Raw genomic sequence first — 14,736 nt, 5'->3', positions numbered from 1 at the left:
ATCTATTTATGTTTCTTTTGTCATTTCTTCTGTCTCTTTTAAGCTTAGAAAGCCCATCCTCCTATAGAAAGCAAACTTTTCTTTACAGATAGTTCAAAGTGAAACCACAGCCCAGCTGCTCAGATAGTTTAAAAAAATTGTGAATGAGCGGAGCCCAATCTAATGACTCCCTCCTACAAGGCCATCTCAGAAACGAAGTTTTCTTCCTCTTTTTGTGTTCCAGCACCCAGAATATCCGCTATTAACCGTCCAGGAAGGATCCTTCTTGTGCAAAGGTGCTGCCCAGGTCCTCCAGAGCTACAATGGAGGAGGAAGCTGGGGGGGCGCCGGCAATGCACAGGTCTACTGCCTCCAAGAACTTTCACTTTTATCACATGGATCTGTATGACTTTGAAGACAGACTGCATATCTTCCCAGAAGAAACCACTCGGATGAGAAGAGAAGTAGTCCAAGCTGAAATGACCAGTGAGCCAAGAGGGGCAGCGAAAGGTAAGCCTCAAAAAGAACTTGAAGAGGAAGTGGATGAACTTGTCCATTTATATGGACTTGAAGATGATCACGAATTAGGGGATGAGTTTGTTGATGAAAACATGCCCAGAATAGAGGTTTCAGAATATCCTCCTTATGGGATGATGAGGAGAGAACCAGCCGGGGAGCAGAGAGACTGGAGACTTAGTGGAGAGGCAGCTGAGGCAGAGGACCCAGGCTTCGGAAGGTGGGGCTCGGCAGGCCAGTGCCAGGACTTGCGGGAAGCCTATAGGTACACACGTGGCCGTGCCAGTGAGGAGTATGAATGCTACGTCATCCCAGAGGAGGAGGATGAGGAAGAAGCTGCTGACGTCTTCTGCATCACTTGCAAAACTCCAGTAAGAGCTTTGGAGAAGGTTTTTGATGAACACAAAGAGCATGAGGTGACCCCACTCAATAAAGCACTGGAAATCGCCAAGGTAAATAGGTCTCCTTGGTTCTTCTTTCTCTGGATATTGCATTTATATCTCAAATGTGCAGGCAGGGAATAAATCTAAAATGCCTTCTACAAAAGAGAGAGAGAAAAGATGTACCATTAACATCTTCTTGTGATCCTCTGTTGGATAGGATGAAATTCACAAAAATATGTACAAATTGGAAAAGCAGATTATCGAGATGGAAAATTTTGCAAGTCACTTAGAGGAGGTTTTCATCACTGTGGAGGTAAGAGCACACTTGATGAGCCCACCAGACACACGTGGCTTCCATTAGTGGCTGGGTCAGCAGCTGTGTCTGATATGATTTGGAGAACCTGCTTTCTTAGAATGGGTGGCGTCACTACTGCCCCTCTCCCCTCACTCCTTCCCCTGCCCTCCCATGGCACCTTGGGTATATGCCTCAGGGCACCCACCACCTGTCAGCAATCCCTACTCAACTAGAAGCTCTCCGTGGGAGACTGTGTCTTCTGTGTCTATATATCCCCAGTCCTACTACAAGGTAGGACTCTTTCACGCGCCAGCCTTGACAAGGCATTGCAAAACACCTATTCTGTCATTAATAAGTGTGCTTTTCCTCAGCTGTTATCTATTTCTCACAAGATTAGTAAGTTTCTGTGCCTGCCACCAAACATGTCACAGTCCCCTGGGTGGACCTAATAGGTATGTAGTATACCGCTGTGATGCCAGCACTCAACCTGACCCTCCAGATGAGGTATACCGAGACTGAGGACCAGGGGACCGTCTGTCTCCTCTCTCTTCATGTGGATGCTCTAATCCTATTCATGCAGCCTCAGACTGTATCAACAGGAGCACTCCATATGAATTAACTAAGCCCCAGGCCCCTTTCCCGTGAAGCCTCCAATCTGAAAAGGGAGGAGAGCTATTGCACTAATCCCCTATGGAAGGCAGAGAAGGGACAAGCCCTTCCCCTTCCAAGCTTAGGGTAGTGCTAGGAGGGGTCAGTGTGCAACAGCCAGGACAAAACTCCCTACACTCTGTACTGCCAGCTCACTCTCAGATCAAAGTGTCTTCACCTCAGTGAGGACTCTGAGATCTTCCTTTTACACTTAACTCAGGGAAGTTGTCTACCGTCTTTCCCTCTCTTCCACCATTCTAAGCAAATCTTACGCACATAGTAGGCGCTCAGTAAATACTCCCTGAGTGATTGATAAGAGCCCCTTCTTTGGAAAGTCCCTGTTATGGGTGAGGATGACATCAGTCAGAACCCGCAGAGCTCGCCTGGGCTTCCAATCTAAGGAACAGGGACCAGGAATCCATATGCTCTGACTAATATTTCTCATCCATTGTGCTCCAGGATTATGTACGGTCTCAACCCTCCCTCTGTCTTCCTGACTTTTCTCATCTATTAGGCAGCACCATCTGGCCACAACCCTTATTCCCCTTCCCCTTCATCTTTCTCTTAGTTGATATGAGAAAGCAGTTGATATCTCTCAGCAGATATGAGGATCTGCGTGATCCTGGTGTTTGTATAATCCAAGCATTGAGGGGTGGAGGTGAGTGTCATGAGATGTTGAGAGCTCAGGAGGGAAAGATAAGTGGGAATCGCCCAGAGCAAACATCTTCATATTAAGGTCCAAGGTTCCAGTGACAGGCTGACTCATTCATCACTGATAATCTCCCTGGTTGGTTGTCATGGTGATGAAAGGTGGCTAAAAATGGAGTGAGGAGGACGATTGCAAAATGCTGCCAGGAGAGAAAGCAGTGCTTTTTGTTAAGATTATCCCTGAGGTTCTAGCTGGAGACTCCTGGGTCCTAGCTCCCCCAGTGTCCATCACAGCATCCTGGCAAGAGATAAGACTACGTGGAGGGACTAAAATAGCTACAATATAGATACATTTTCATGCCCCAAATGACTCTGTTGTTGACACACCAGATGCACTGAAATGATGACTGAGGGGAACTGTCTTGCAGGAGAATTTTGGAAGACAAGAACAAAACTTTGAGTCACATTACAATGAGATCTTGGAAACACTTGCTCAAAAATATGAAGAAAAAATACAAGCTCTAGGGGAGAAAAAGAAAGAGAAGCTGGAAGCCTTGTATGGACAACTGGTCATCTGTGGAGAAAACCTTGATACCTGTAAAGAACTGATGGAAACAGTAGAGGAGATGTGTCATGAAGAGAAGGTTGATTTCATCAAGGTCAGTAATGAAGTGAAATGAAATATTGAACTGAAATGACAGTTATAGCTGGAGTAGCTTAGGTTGTTCCTTCTTCACCTGGAGGTATTGGAATTGCCTTTTATGGTCAGAAGCCATTTGGTTCGACTCGATATTCACGATGGTGAGGTTGTCACCTCCTCTTTCTGCACAGCTTTGCCATGAGTGGCCAAGCAGGCTCATTCACAGCTGACTCCCGCCCTCCACCACTGCTCAGGTAACACCTGAGTCTTTGTTCCTCTGTCCTGGTTACCTAGAGATCTGTCCCCTCATCCTGGAACTGTGCAAAAACAGTGCTCTGAGAGTTTTCTGGCCCCCTCAGATGGCCTCCTGGGGCTCTGGGGAGAAGGTTATCCAGGCCAAAAAGGTACCTCCAATTTCCCAGTAACAAACACAGCAATTATAAATCTTACTTCATAAACTCAGACACACACAAAAAAATCCATTTCTTAATTTCCTTGAAATCCAGTTAAATCTGGCTCCAAGTTCCCATGCAGCTGAAATTGCAAACTCAGTCAGAGCTAGAGTCCCCTTTCTTCACAAGGTCCCACAGAAATGTGCGGCAGTTCTGGTGTCCAGGATGTGAGGGAGGGGCCTTCGGCCTCCAGAGCTTCCTGGTTGCCAAATATGGCTGCCACACTGACCAAGCCCATAGTCACCCCTCAAAGCCCAACAGCGCCTCCTTCCTGCCAAGCTTGGGTTGAGGGACCTATGACTGAAGCTGGAAAGCAAGTTGGTGGGCAGCATTAGAGCCCTCAATGCTCAGACCTTTTGAACTAGTGGTCCTACAATACCACTGTATCTCAGAGACATAATCCAGAATGTGGAGAAAGTGATATGCATGAAGATGTTCTTCTCACTGTTATTTATGATGGCAAAAATTGGAAAGAACCAAAATGTCCAAAAATAGAGGAACGGGGAAGTAAACGATGGCGTTCCCATTCAATAACTGTTACTCGGTCTTTCAACTTGATGGTCCAAAAGACCATTTGTAACATGAAAGTGCTTACATAATGTTAATGGAAAAAAGCAGTAGTATGGAAGAAAATGCACAGGCATCATAACATTGGTTTTATTAGGGTATGGGATATGGCTAATTTTTTCTTTTTCCTAATTTCTAAGTTTTAAATATGTTTATATTATTATATAGTTTGAAAAATAAATTTATTTCCAAAATCAATTTAATCTTTTCTCCTCCTTTTTAGGATGCTGTGGCTATGGCGGACAGGTAATACTTTTGTTCTGACATGCATTTTCTTCTTCTGTTTCTTTCACCTCTAGATATCCAAATAGACTCAATTCCATTTGGTTATACGCTCCCAGTTTCAGCTTTTGTGTCTGCCTCTAAGATTAAATAGCACTGGCTGGAATGATGGTGTGGGGTCACAAGGACCCTCTAGTACTGAATCTCAGAATCTTAGGCCTGGAAGGGAGCTTATGATGAGGCCCAGCCAACAAGCTCATGGTCAGATCTCCTCCACAAGCCCCTGTTTCACCAGGAGGAACCAAGATCCAGAGAGTGTCCCCAGCTGTGCCAGGACCCAGACTGTGCACTGCAGAAACCATGCACGTTATAGAGTCAGACCGGAGTTCAAATCCTGCTACCCCCATGACCTTGGGCAAGTCTAACCAGTCGAGGACCCACCTTCCTTATCTACAAACAAGGATAGTTTTGTGGGAATTAAATAAGACAATTTACATGTCTGTAAAGCAACATGAACATTGAAGCTTAATAATGTAAGGGTTAAGTGCATGGGTTTTGGCAAAAGACAGATCTAGTTTCAAATTCTAAGTCTGCCACTTACAAACCCTGTGAGTGCCAGGAAGCAGGTGCAAGAAGATGCAGAGCCCCGGTCCATAGTCAGCAGCTTGAGGGCACTTGGCCTTGTGGAGGGGGAGCCCCAGAGAGTCTGTACATCTTGGGACCTGAGTGGCATGGACGTGGGAGCTTCCAAGTCAGCACCTGAGGGGTCTGTCAGAGGCTGTGGATCTGGAGCTTGTTGGCCTATGACCCCCCACCCTCACTCTCTGACATGACCCCACCCCACCTCCTCCCCTCGAATGCACACACCAATCCCGCCCATCCCCACTGGTGACCTCCTAGGTCAGTCACTGAAGCAGATGGCCCAAGGCAGCCAGCAACATGTTAAAATAAAGAAATAAAAGTTCAGCAAAGAGGCCCTCTTCATTCATTACTCGTGGCCCAGCACAATAGATGTACCCTGAGGAGAATGCCCCTCCATTCTCGATAGTGTGTTTTTTATACCAACAGACTTGGAAAATTCCTGAAAACAAAAACAGACATAGAAATCTCTGCGCAGCATGACTTTGAAGACCAGACCTTGGACTTCTCGGATGTGGAGCAGCTGATGGGCGCCATTAACACCATCCCAGGTGCATAGCTCACCTGAGGGCCTACTTCACAGCGGGTTCCGATTTCCCTGAGCTTCGAGTTAGAAACTTGGATGGCTAAAAACAGCATAAAGATTTAGAAACAAGTATTTTTTCCCTCTAGCTTCATGTTTTTGTCTTTGTGGCTTGTAAAGGTGAGAGCAGAAGCTGACCTCCCCAGGGTAAGCGCTTGCCCTCAACTCTTCAGGGTGCCGACATCTGGCCCCAGGTAGCCTTGAAATATTTTCTGTCCGTACCCTGCCCGCCTTCATAAACTCCTGCTCTCTTGCCTACTTTACACCAAACAAGTAGCCCGAATTTTGTTTCCTTAAATGGCATATTTATGTTCCTCCTGGGTGGCTGCTTTTAGCAGAGTGGCTCAGAGATGGGCTTTGGAATCCTCTGGAGCCAGTGAGAATCCCAACTTCACTGCTTCCTAGCTGTGTGACCTTGAACAACTCACCCAACTCTCTGAGCCTTGGTTTTCTCATCTGTAGAGTGTACATAATAATGCCTCACGGGGACACGGTGAGAATTAAATGAGGTAATGTATGTGCAATATATCACATGGCCAGGTAGCTCTTAAAAATATTATCGTGATTCCTTATTTCTGAGAAGTATACTAGAATTCAGCTTTTTTTAACTGCTCACCTTCCTTTCCTCACCAACACCCACAAACATTGTTAAAATGTTGCATACATCATTTTAGGTTTTTCCTTTGCACAGATTTTTTTTTATAAAAATGAAACCATTCTGTTTTGTAATCTGCTTTTTTAAGCAAAACAATTATGATAAATATTTTCTCAAACTGATAAATTCTTCTAAAACATTTTAAGGGCTACATACCTTAATTTGTTTATTTAATACTCAACTCTTGGATGCTTGGATGTTTCTAGGTTTTTCACCATTATAAATCACACTGCAATGAACACCCTTAATCATGAATCTTAGAGGCCATTCTTAGACCCACGGGGTCAAGGGGAGATTTCACTGAGCTCTGATGTCCCTCGGATGGTCCCTTCCCCCTTTTAGGAGTGGTGCTGCCCAAATAAGCAGGCCTAGTCATTTGGAAGGAAAAGCACTATCGCCCAAGTCAGTGCTCAAGAAGCACGACATTTTTCTTCACCTTCCTGTGTGCGGGTCCCATGCAGACCGCCACCCTCCTGCTTGCATTCGGAGCCTCCTGAGAGGCTTAGCTGCTCCCAGGGCCCTCCCTCCTCTGCCTGCATCTCCCGGTGGGGCTCTTCTTCACAGGGTATAGAAGTGCATCTTCTGTGCATCCTGGACTTTGTCATTTGGGGATGTAGGTTCTTTCTCTCCCTCCTCACCTTTGTCATGTGAGGTCTCACAGCCCCTGACCAGAAATGAAAGGCTGAGTCGTGGCTAAGTAAACTCCTTTAAGTTTAGCTGTGCTCTGACCCGGATTGAGCAATTTCAAAATTTGAAACTAAGGATGTTCTTAAAGGCCTGGGGTGGAGAGAGGTGCTATCATAGGAGAAGAATTATGGAAGAAAAACAAGGAGTGTTTCTCGGTTGTGTATGAGTCTGGGTGGGGGTGAGGGAGGCAGAAGTATTAACCTACAGAGAAGGAAAGAATTAACACAGTAGATGGACTCTAAAGAAGTTGGTTCTGAAAACCACAATTTGGCCAAACCCCATTTTCACTCATCGTAATGAAGGACACGGGTGTTGGAGCGTCCCCCAGAAAAGCAGAGCGTCCCTGTTGAAGGCTTCCTTCACTCCCTTGTTCCTTCCCGGGCTGCGGGCAGCAGTGCTATGGTCCTAGCTGTCCTGCCTCTTTGGATGGCGTGGAAGGGTCAGAACCCGCGTACCTGGGGCAGGACTTGCAAACCATACCCCAGCCTGAGTCCCTGTCACCGACCCCTCCTCCCAAGCTCATGTGCATTTGTCAGAGCAGAAATGGACATACTGGTTGTTGCTTGCAGGCTCATGGTTGGGAGGTTTGGCCTTCCTATCCTTGTCCACTCCAGACTGCCTCTTCCATTTCCAAAGGTCACAGCTGCACTGGGGCATCAGTGGTCCTGTAAAAGGTCCCATCCACACCTCTACTTAAGGCTCCTCACTTGTCTTTGTTTTTCTCCTTTTTCCTTTTCAGCTCCTTCTGCTCCAGTGATAAACCCGCAGGCTCCCAACTCAGCCACGGGTTCCTCTGTCCGGGTGTGCTGGAGCTTGTACTCCGATGACACAGTGGAGAGCTATCAGCTGTCCTACCGGCCAGTGCAGGACGGCTCGCCTGGGAAGGACCAAGCAGGTGAGGCTCTGCCAGGAGCATAACCCTGCTCTGGAACGGCGAAAGCCCGTCGGAGGCCAGGGCCCTGCCTTCTTGGCAGTTGGGAAGGTGGAGCTGAGAAGAATCTGCATACCCCGCTCCGGGGAACTGTCACAATCTGGGAACTACCCAGAGCATGGGTTGCAGGCAGGTGAGCATGGCAGAAAGGGCTAGAAAGGCAAGTTGGGGGCCTGACTGGGGAAGACCACAAGGCCAGGGTAAGGTGTCTGGAGTGTATCTACAGCAGTGGGGTCAGATTTGTCCTTGGGATGAGTCTTGGTCGCACTATGTGCAGGAAGGGTGAGGACAGCCCTCCTTGAGGAGGCCCAGCTGGGCTGGCTGGGTTCTAGCAGGTTCTAGTATGTGAGGGCAGGCTGGCTCTCCTCAAAGCAACCTTGTGTTGCGAGAAACTGGAGGGGTTAGTTTGCAGACCCCCAAGAGGAATGAGCGGGGCTCTGCAGCCTGGAAGGACTGCTGCTGATCTGACCCACATTCCCATATTGAACCCAGTTCTGAGAAGGGCCCCCAGCCTCCACTGTAGGCAGCTCTTGGCCCATTCTCTCCCCAGGGAAATGGAGCTGGCTGGTGTGGGGTTAGGACTAGGGTAGCTGCCTCCTCACTCACCCACCACCCCTCATAAGAGATAAGCTATTCTCCTGTTGAAAAGGGAGGGTCAGATAGCAGAGGAGGCCCAGCTGAGCATATGAAGGAATCAGGGGGCAGGCACCGCCTGGCAGGGCCTGTCCTGTGGGCATGTGGTCAGAGTGAGACTGCTGGAAAGAGACTTAGAGATCTCCATTTCATGGATGAGGAAACTGAGACCCACAGAGAGATGAGCTGTCCATGGGGACACCGTGAGTTATGGCAGAACCAGGACAAGAACCAAGTCCGCAGGCTCCCTGCTTAGAGCTCTTCTCACTATACCAGGCCACATGGGTAGAGGGCTCTCAGTGCCGAAGGCAAGGGTGGTTTTCTGCTCAGGTACCAGGAAGGAAAGGGAATTCTTGAGACAAGAAAGAGTAAGTTTAAGCGTTGATGAAAGAGGGCAAAGGTGGTCAGAATAAGGACTAAGGAGGGCATGGAAGGAAAAAGGGAGATTTGAAAAGGGAGGTTGGTGCCCGAGACGTCAGATCTGATTAATCACAGTTTTTGCCGTGAATCAACCCTGCTGGCATCCTCTACAGACATAGAAGAAGACGTGTTGGGGCTGTGTCATGGTCATCTATGACGATCTTTTAAATGGACCACTTTGTTATAAAGGAACTGATATCAGAGGGTGGGTTCATGAGTTATCACTGCCTTTCAAGAGTCTGGGGAGGTTTGGAGGTGTATCAGCTAGCTTTTGCTGTGCAACAGCCCCCCCACACACACCTTATTGGCTTAAAATGACATTTATTATTTCTTATAATTCTCTGACTTGGCTGGTAGTTCTTCTGGTCTGGGCCAGCTTGGGTAGGGCTGGATGGCCTAGGACGGCCTTGCTTATATATCTGGGGCCTCAGCTGCGAGGGCTGGAGCCTCTGTCCACGTGGTCTCATCCTCCAGGAGGCTGACTCAGGCTTGTTCCCATGGAAGTGCAAGCATTCCCAGCAGCAGGAGGACAAGCCCCTGTGCACCAGCACTTCCCAAGCGTCTGCTTGCATCATGTTTGCTATTGTCCCGTTGGCCAAAGCAAGTGATATGGCTAAGCCCAGCTTCAAGGGATGGCAAGAAAGACAGCACCCCTCAATGGAAGGACCAGCAAAGGCACACTGCAGAGGGTGTGCATACAGGGATGGGAGGAATTTGTGGCCAGTTTTGTAATCTACTACAGGGGGATCAGCACAATGAATTTGGAGCTACTTGGCCTACTTTAGGTTTGAATTTTTGCTTTTTTCCCCCCCAGAGTTTATAATGACCGTCAAAGAAACATACTGCTCAGTGACAAACCTTGTGCCAAATACCCAGTATGAATTTTGGGTCACAGCTCAGAACAGGACTGGCCTCAGCCCTGCCAGTGAGCGTGCGGTGTACATGACAGGTAACGGGGCCACTTGTTTCTGTAGCAGGACTTTCATGCAAGGGGACACAGGAATCACGGCTTTTTGTTGTTGTTGTTAGGAAGATCAGCCCTGAGCTAACATCCATGCTAATCCTCCTCTTTTTGCTGAGGAAGACTGGCTCTGAGCTAACATCTATTGCCAATCCTCCTCCTTTTTTCCCCCAAAGCCCCAGTAGGTAGTTGTATGTCATAGTTGCATATCCTTCTGGTTGCTGTATGTGGGACACCGCCTCAGCATGGCCAGAGAAGCGGTGTGTTGGTGCGTGCCTGGGATCCGAACCCGGGCCACCAATAGCAGAGCGCGTGCACTTAACCGGTAAGCCACGGGGCCGGCCCTCACGGCTTTCTTGATGTGGTGGGGCTCTTGATTTCATTCGGAAGGGCAGGAATAACTTTGTATTTTTTTTCTTTCATTTAATACACCAAATCTACACACCTGGGATGGCAAGGATGTTTTCTCACAGTTGGTCTCAAAAGATCAAAAAGTATGGTCTCGGCCACAGTACCATTTGAACCTTGCAACTAACCTCCACTCCAGGAACATGTGAAAGGGAGTCCCTGGTGTCTTAATCTGTTCAGGCTGCTATGACATATTACTACAGACTTGGTGGCTTATAAACAACAGAAATTTATTTCTCACAGTTCTGGAGGCTGAGAAGGCCTAGATCAAGGCACGAGCAGATTTGGTGTCCTGTGAAAACCCTTCCTGGTTCATAGACAGCTGTCTTTTTTGCTGTATCCTCACATGGAGGGAAGGGGCAAGGGAGCTCTTTGGGTTCTCTTTTATAAGAAACTCCTCTGCCTTCATGACTAATCACCTCCCAAAAACTCCACCTCCAAATACCGTCACATTGGGGAATAGGTTTCAACATAGGAATTTTGGGGGGACACAAATAGTCTATAGCACCTGGTTTGCTTTTGATTGCACTGAGTCTCTTTTGTGGGAGGAGTGGTTGCGATGCTTCCATTCTCTGGACAAAATGGCTGGATGTGAACAGGACGGCTGTTCATCTCTCCCTCTCCCCTGCATTTAGCACCTTCTCCCCCCATCATAAAAAGCAAAGAGATAAGGAGCTGTGAAGAGGCTGCGCTGATTTGCTGGGAGTGTGGGAACCTGAATCCTGTGGACTCGTACACAGTGGAGCTGAGCCAAGCAGCAACGCCAGAAGCCTCGGGGGTCACCGAGTGAGTCACGAGGGGCATTTGCTGGGCACAAGAGGCCTTGACACCTCACACAGTGATACAGCTTAGGAAATGCGTGGAGTCTGGAGAGAGGGTCAGAATTTGTGACCTTAATTTTAGGTTGCTTAGTTTTCGTAGGAAGTAGCTGGAATGCTATTATTGAAGGTGAGTGATGAGTGAGTAAGTCAGAGAATAAATGGTTGAACCTCAGGTTTGCTTTTTTAGCCCAACTAAGGCTTACCATCATTCATTTGACAAGTCCGGAGGCCCTAGGTGATGCCAGGTCCTGGGCCTGGGCATTGGTGGACTAGACAGACAAATTCCCTGCCCATAGAGCCAAGAGTCGAGTGAAGGAGGTAGACAAAAACCAAGAAAACAAACAAATGCATAAAATACACAGTGGTATGCAGGAAAAAGGACTGTAATAAAATTGGGAATGGTGGTGACGGTGGGGACTTACTTTGGATAGAGCGGACGTCTGAACTGAGATCTGAATGAACGAGAAGGACTGAGCTCTAAGAATAGTGGAGGCAGGGGTGCGCCTGCGGGAAGCAGCTGCCGGGTCCCGGGCAGGAGTGAGCTTGACATACTAGAGGAACTAGAAGACCCACCTGGCTTGAATTTAACGGGGAAGGGGAGAATAGCATGAGGCAGAAACAGAAGAGATTAGAGGTCAATGTACAAAGAACACTGTGTCCGTGGTAGAAGGCCACCTGGAAGCTCACATTCTTCCCCTGGCTGGTGGAGAGCTGGAGGGGTTCATGAGGAGATGAAGGTTGGACTCAACGACCACAAGGGCGTGTAGATCCTATAAGTCTACAGCTGTGTACAGTGCAGGAAACATGGATGTACCTCCGGTTTATAACCAGGTAGTCCAGGAGCTTCTGGAAGAGGAATGAATCAGCCAGGCAGCCCAGTACCAGCCACCAAGTCCAGGGGTAGTCCTGCTGGGGAGCATAGGATGCACTCACCTGGCTCTGGAGAAACAGAGGAGGGGTAGTTTGGTGTCAACTGTTAGGGAGGCAGATTCTTCTGTACTAAATGCCAGGCTTGGAGCCCGGCCATCTATCCCACCCACCCATGTTTCAGGTACAATCTGTGTGTCTGACCTTGCTTATTTACTTCTAGAGATACGCAGGAGCAGGGAAGGAGGATCCAGGTGTTCTGGCCACCTGAATGGTTCAGATTTCCTTTGCAATTTGTGCTGATACTTTAGGAGCATCTGATGACACCTGGGATCAGTCCATAATGATGGGGGTCATCAGAGGGCTGGTCAGTGACCTAGGTGATCTGATCTGGGGTAGTGCCTACTCTCCTAGTACAAATCTAATCATGGCATCCCATTGCTCTGAAAAAAAGGCAAATTCCTTCACAGATTCTGGCCCCTTCCTGCCTTTCCAGTTTATCCCACACTAGCTCCTCCTCCCTGTCTGGCTCCAACCACACTGGTCATATTTTAGTTCCTCCTACTTCCCATGCTCTTTCCTGCCACGGGGCCTTTGCACATGCTTCTTCTTCTATGTAGGAGACTCCTCTATCCACTTTTCATGCTTCAGAGCTCAGCTCAAAAATCACCTCTCCCCCCCTTATACACCTTGTTTTCAACTTGTCATGATTACCATCTTACATTTCTTCCAGTGATGACTTGAGGAATGCCTCTCTTCTCATCTAGACTATAGCTCTATGAGGGCAGGGGCTACATTCTGTTTTCCCCAGGGCTTCCCTATACAGTACTTGGAACCTAAGGTGCTTAGTTAGTGTTTACTGAATGAATATGTAAAAGTGCCCCTCTGGCCTGGAGCTGCAGCGCAGAGGTGACCTGGACATCCTGGCCTCGTCAGGCAAGGGCATCATATCTGTAAACGGGCATCACTCTGAAGGCTTCTCTTGCCCACTGGATGGAAAGGGGGCTGGCAACAGCAGGAATACAGACTGGCAATTATGGGCTTGTATTCCTGTATAGTACAATTTAGATAAATTGGATTATTCCCAGTAGGCAGCTGTTCTCAAAGGGGTCAACAGCATTGGGCTTCTGTGGGCCTTTTCAGCTTGAGTCAGGGTCATTTCTTCATAAACACACATGGAGAGCCTGCTATGGGCCCAGCACTGCACTAAGGTAAGTGGTCTTCGGCCCCTGCCCTGGGAGAGGCTATGATCCCACCAGACAGATGGAGACACACCGGATTGGATGGCGTGCTCGCCTCCACTGATGCAGCATTAGACACACGCCAAGCACGGTACTACGGGCTGGGAAAACAGGGTTGGGAGCTTGGAGGGAAAATAGCCATGGACACAAGAAAACGAGGAAAGTGGCCCCGAGGCCACTGGAGGGAGCACCGAAGGGGGGCCAACACTCCGGGCTGTGCTGTGGGTCAGAGGGCAGGGGCACGAGGGTAAGTTGAAAATACCAGCTTCGAAAGGGAGGACTGGTGCTTGGCTGGCCACCCCGGCCCCACCCCATGGTGACCGTGGCTCTGCTTCCTTGCCTAGGTCTGTTGTGGGCATCCCGACCTGCGAGGCCCTGGTGCAGCTGCAGCCCCGGCAGAGATACATGATCTACGTGCGAGCCCTCAACGTGGGGGGCCCCAGTGCAAGGAGCGAGCCTGCTACCGTCCACACCACAGGTCTGTGCCCCCAGCCACTTATACTCTGGGCCCCAAAGTGACCGCTCTGTGGCAGACTCAGTGCTGATATGACTTCATTGGAAAATAGATGTGTTCACAGACATGAACACACGGCAAGTCAGGCCAGGAAGGGGCTCGGGGGTGATTGAAGCCCCGCAGCCCCATCTTACAGACGGGGGACTGAAGGTCCAAGTCATAGAGCAGCTGGCGGCTGAGCAAGTGTTAGAACTCAAGGTTTTTCTCGACAGCCCTCAGGTGGGCTAGAGGCTTGTCACACTGGACCTGGCTGGCCCAGACACCCCATAGCTCCCACAGGCTGAATACCACCCCTGGGACGGGGTCTTGATGAAATTCCCAGCAAGAGCCATCGGCCTTGGCTTATCTCCCTGTTCCCATTATCAGCCCAAGCATCTTCCCACCCACAGGCCCAACTTAGACCTGGCTTCCCAGCCTTCTCCCAGGCCCTGGGAGGGCCTGGGTACCCACATCCCCAAGTCCAGCTCCTTTCCACTTCTCACTTGCCATCGATGTCATCAAATTGTCATATGTCATGTCCAAGTCTTGAGCCAGCAGAGACATCACTAGAAACACTCCACACATCTCCTGCTGTCCGGTCTGGCTGCGGCTCTGCGTTCTGAGCTTGGCCAAGCTGCACTGAAGCCAGCCGGCTCTTCTCGGACCTCAGGGAGCAAGTGGGCTCAGGCTGGCTGGTTGAGCGACATGCAGGTGAGATGCAGAAGCAGGGAGCCTGGGCCCAGGGCTCGGGAGACAACGTTCCCTGGACTGGGATCTTTCACTGAGGGCCACTGTGTGATTTTGTCCTCATTTCTAATGCCAGGAGGACAGGTGCATGATTAGTCCCCACTTATGTTCCTTCCACACAGATGGAAAAACAAGTGAAGTGGCCACCTAAGGTGGTGGGGCTTAGCCCTGGGGCTAGGACGCAGGTTTTTCTTTTATATCATGCTGGGGCCTCCCTTTGGTTGGGCTGGCACTTCTAATTTCCTGTGCTGACTTGGTGTTTTGAAATGTCAAATTCTGGCTGTTTCAATAAAAAGAAGA

The 14,736-nt window shown here is 49.0% G+C and overlaps 1 protein-coding gene across 2 annotated transcripts in view; it reads left to right on the top strand.

Annotated features, from left to right (window-relative positions):
* The first annotated feature begins 302 nt into the window (after positions 1-302).
* FSD2 (fibronectin type III and SPRY domain containing 2) overlaps positions 303-14,736 on the top strand; it is a 22,183-nt gene continuing 7,749 nt past the window's right edge. Inside the window, exons 1-9 of one of the 2 annotated variants that reach the window (XM_058542542.1) lie at positions 303-947; positions 1,096-1,191; positions 2,898-3,128; positions 4,352-4,374; positions 5,419-5,540; positions 7,654-7,809; positions 9,713-9,847; positions 10,903-11,053; positions 13,541-13,674. In XM_058542542.1, coding sequence (XP_058398525.1) covers positions 303-947; positions 1,096-1,191; positions 2,898-3,128; positions 4,352-4,374; positions 5,419-5,540; positions 7,654-7,809; positions 9,713-9,847; positions 10,903-11,053; positions 13,541-13,674 — 1,693 coding nt within the window. The remainder of the gene's footprint in view (positions 948-1,095; positions 1,192-2,897; positions 3,129-4,351; positions 4,375-5,418; positions 5,541-7,653; positions 7,810-9,712; positions 9,848-10,902; positions 11,054-13,540; positions 13,675-14,736) is intronic. The other variant, XM_058542543.1, reaches the window with a different exon arrangement.

Source organism: Diceros bicornis, chromosome 5 (assembly GCF_020826845.1).
Source record: "Diceros bicornis minor isolate mBicDic1 chromosome 5, mDicBic1.mat.cur, whole genome shotgun sequence".
NCBI lineage: Eukaryota > Metazoa > Chordata > Mammalia > Perissodactyla > Rhinocerotidae > Diceros > Diceros bicornis.
The sequence above is the reverse complement of the archived record's forward strand: the minus strand, read 5'-3'. Positions and strand labels throughout refer to the sequence as shown.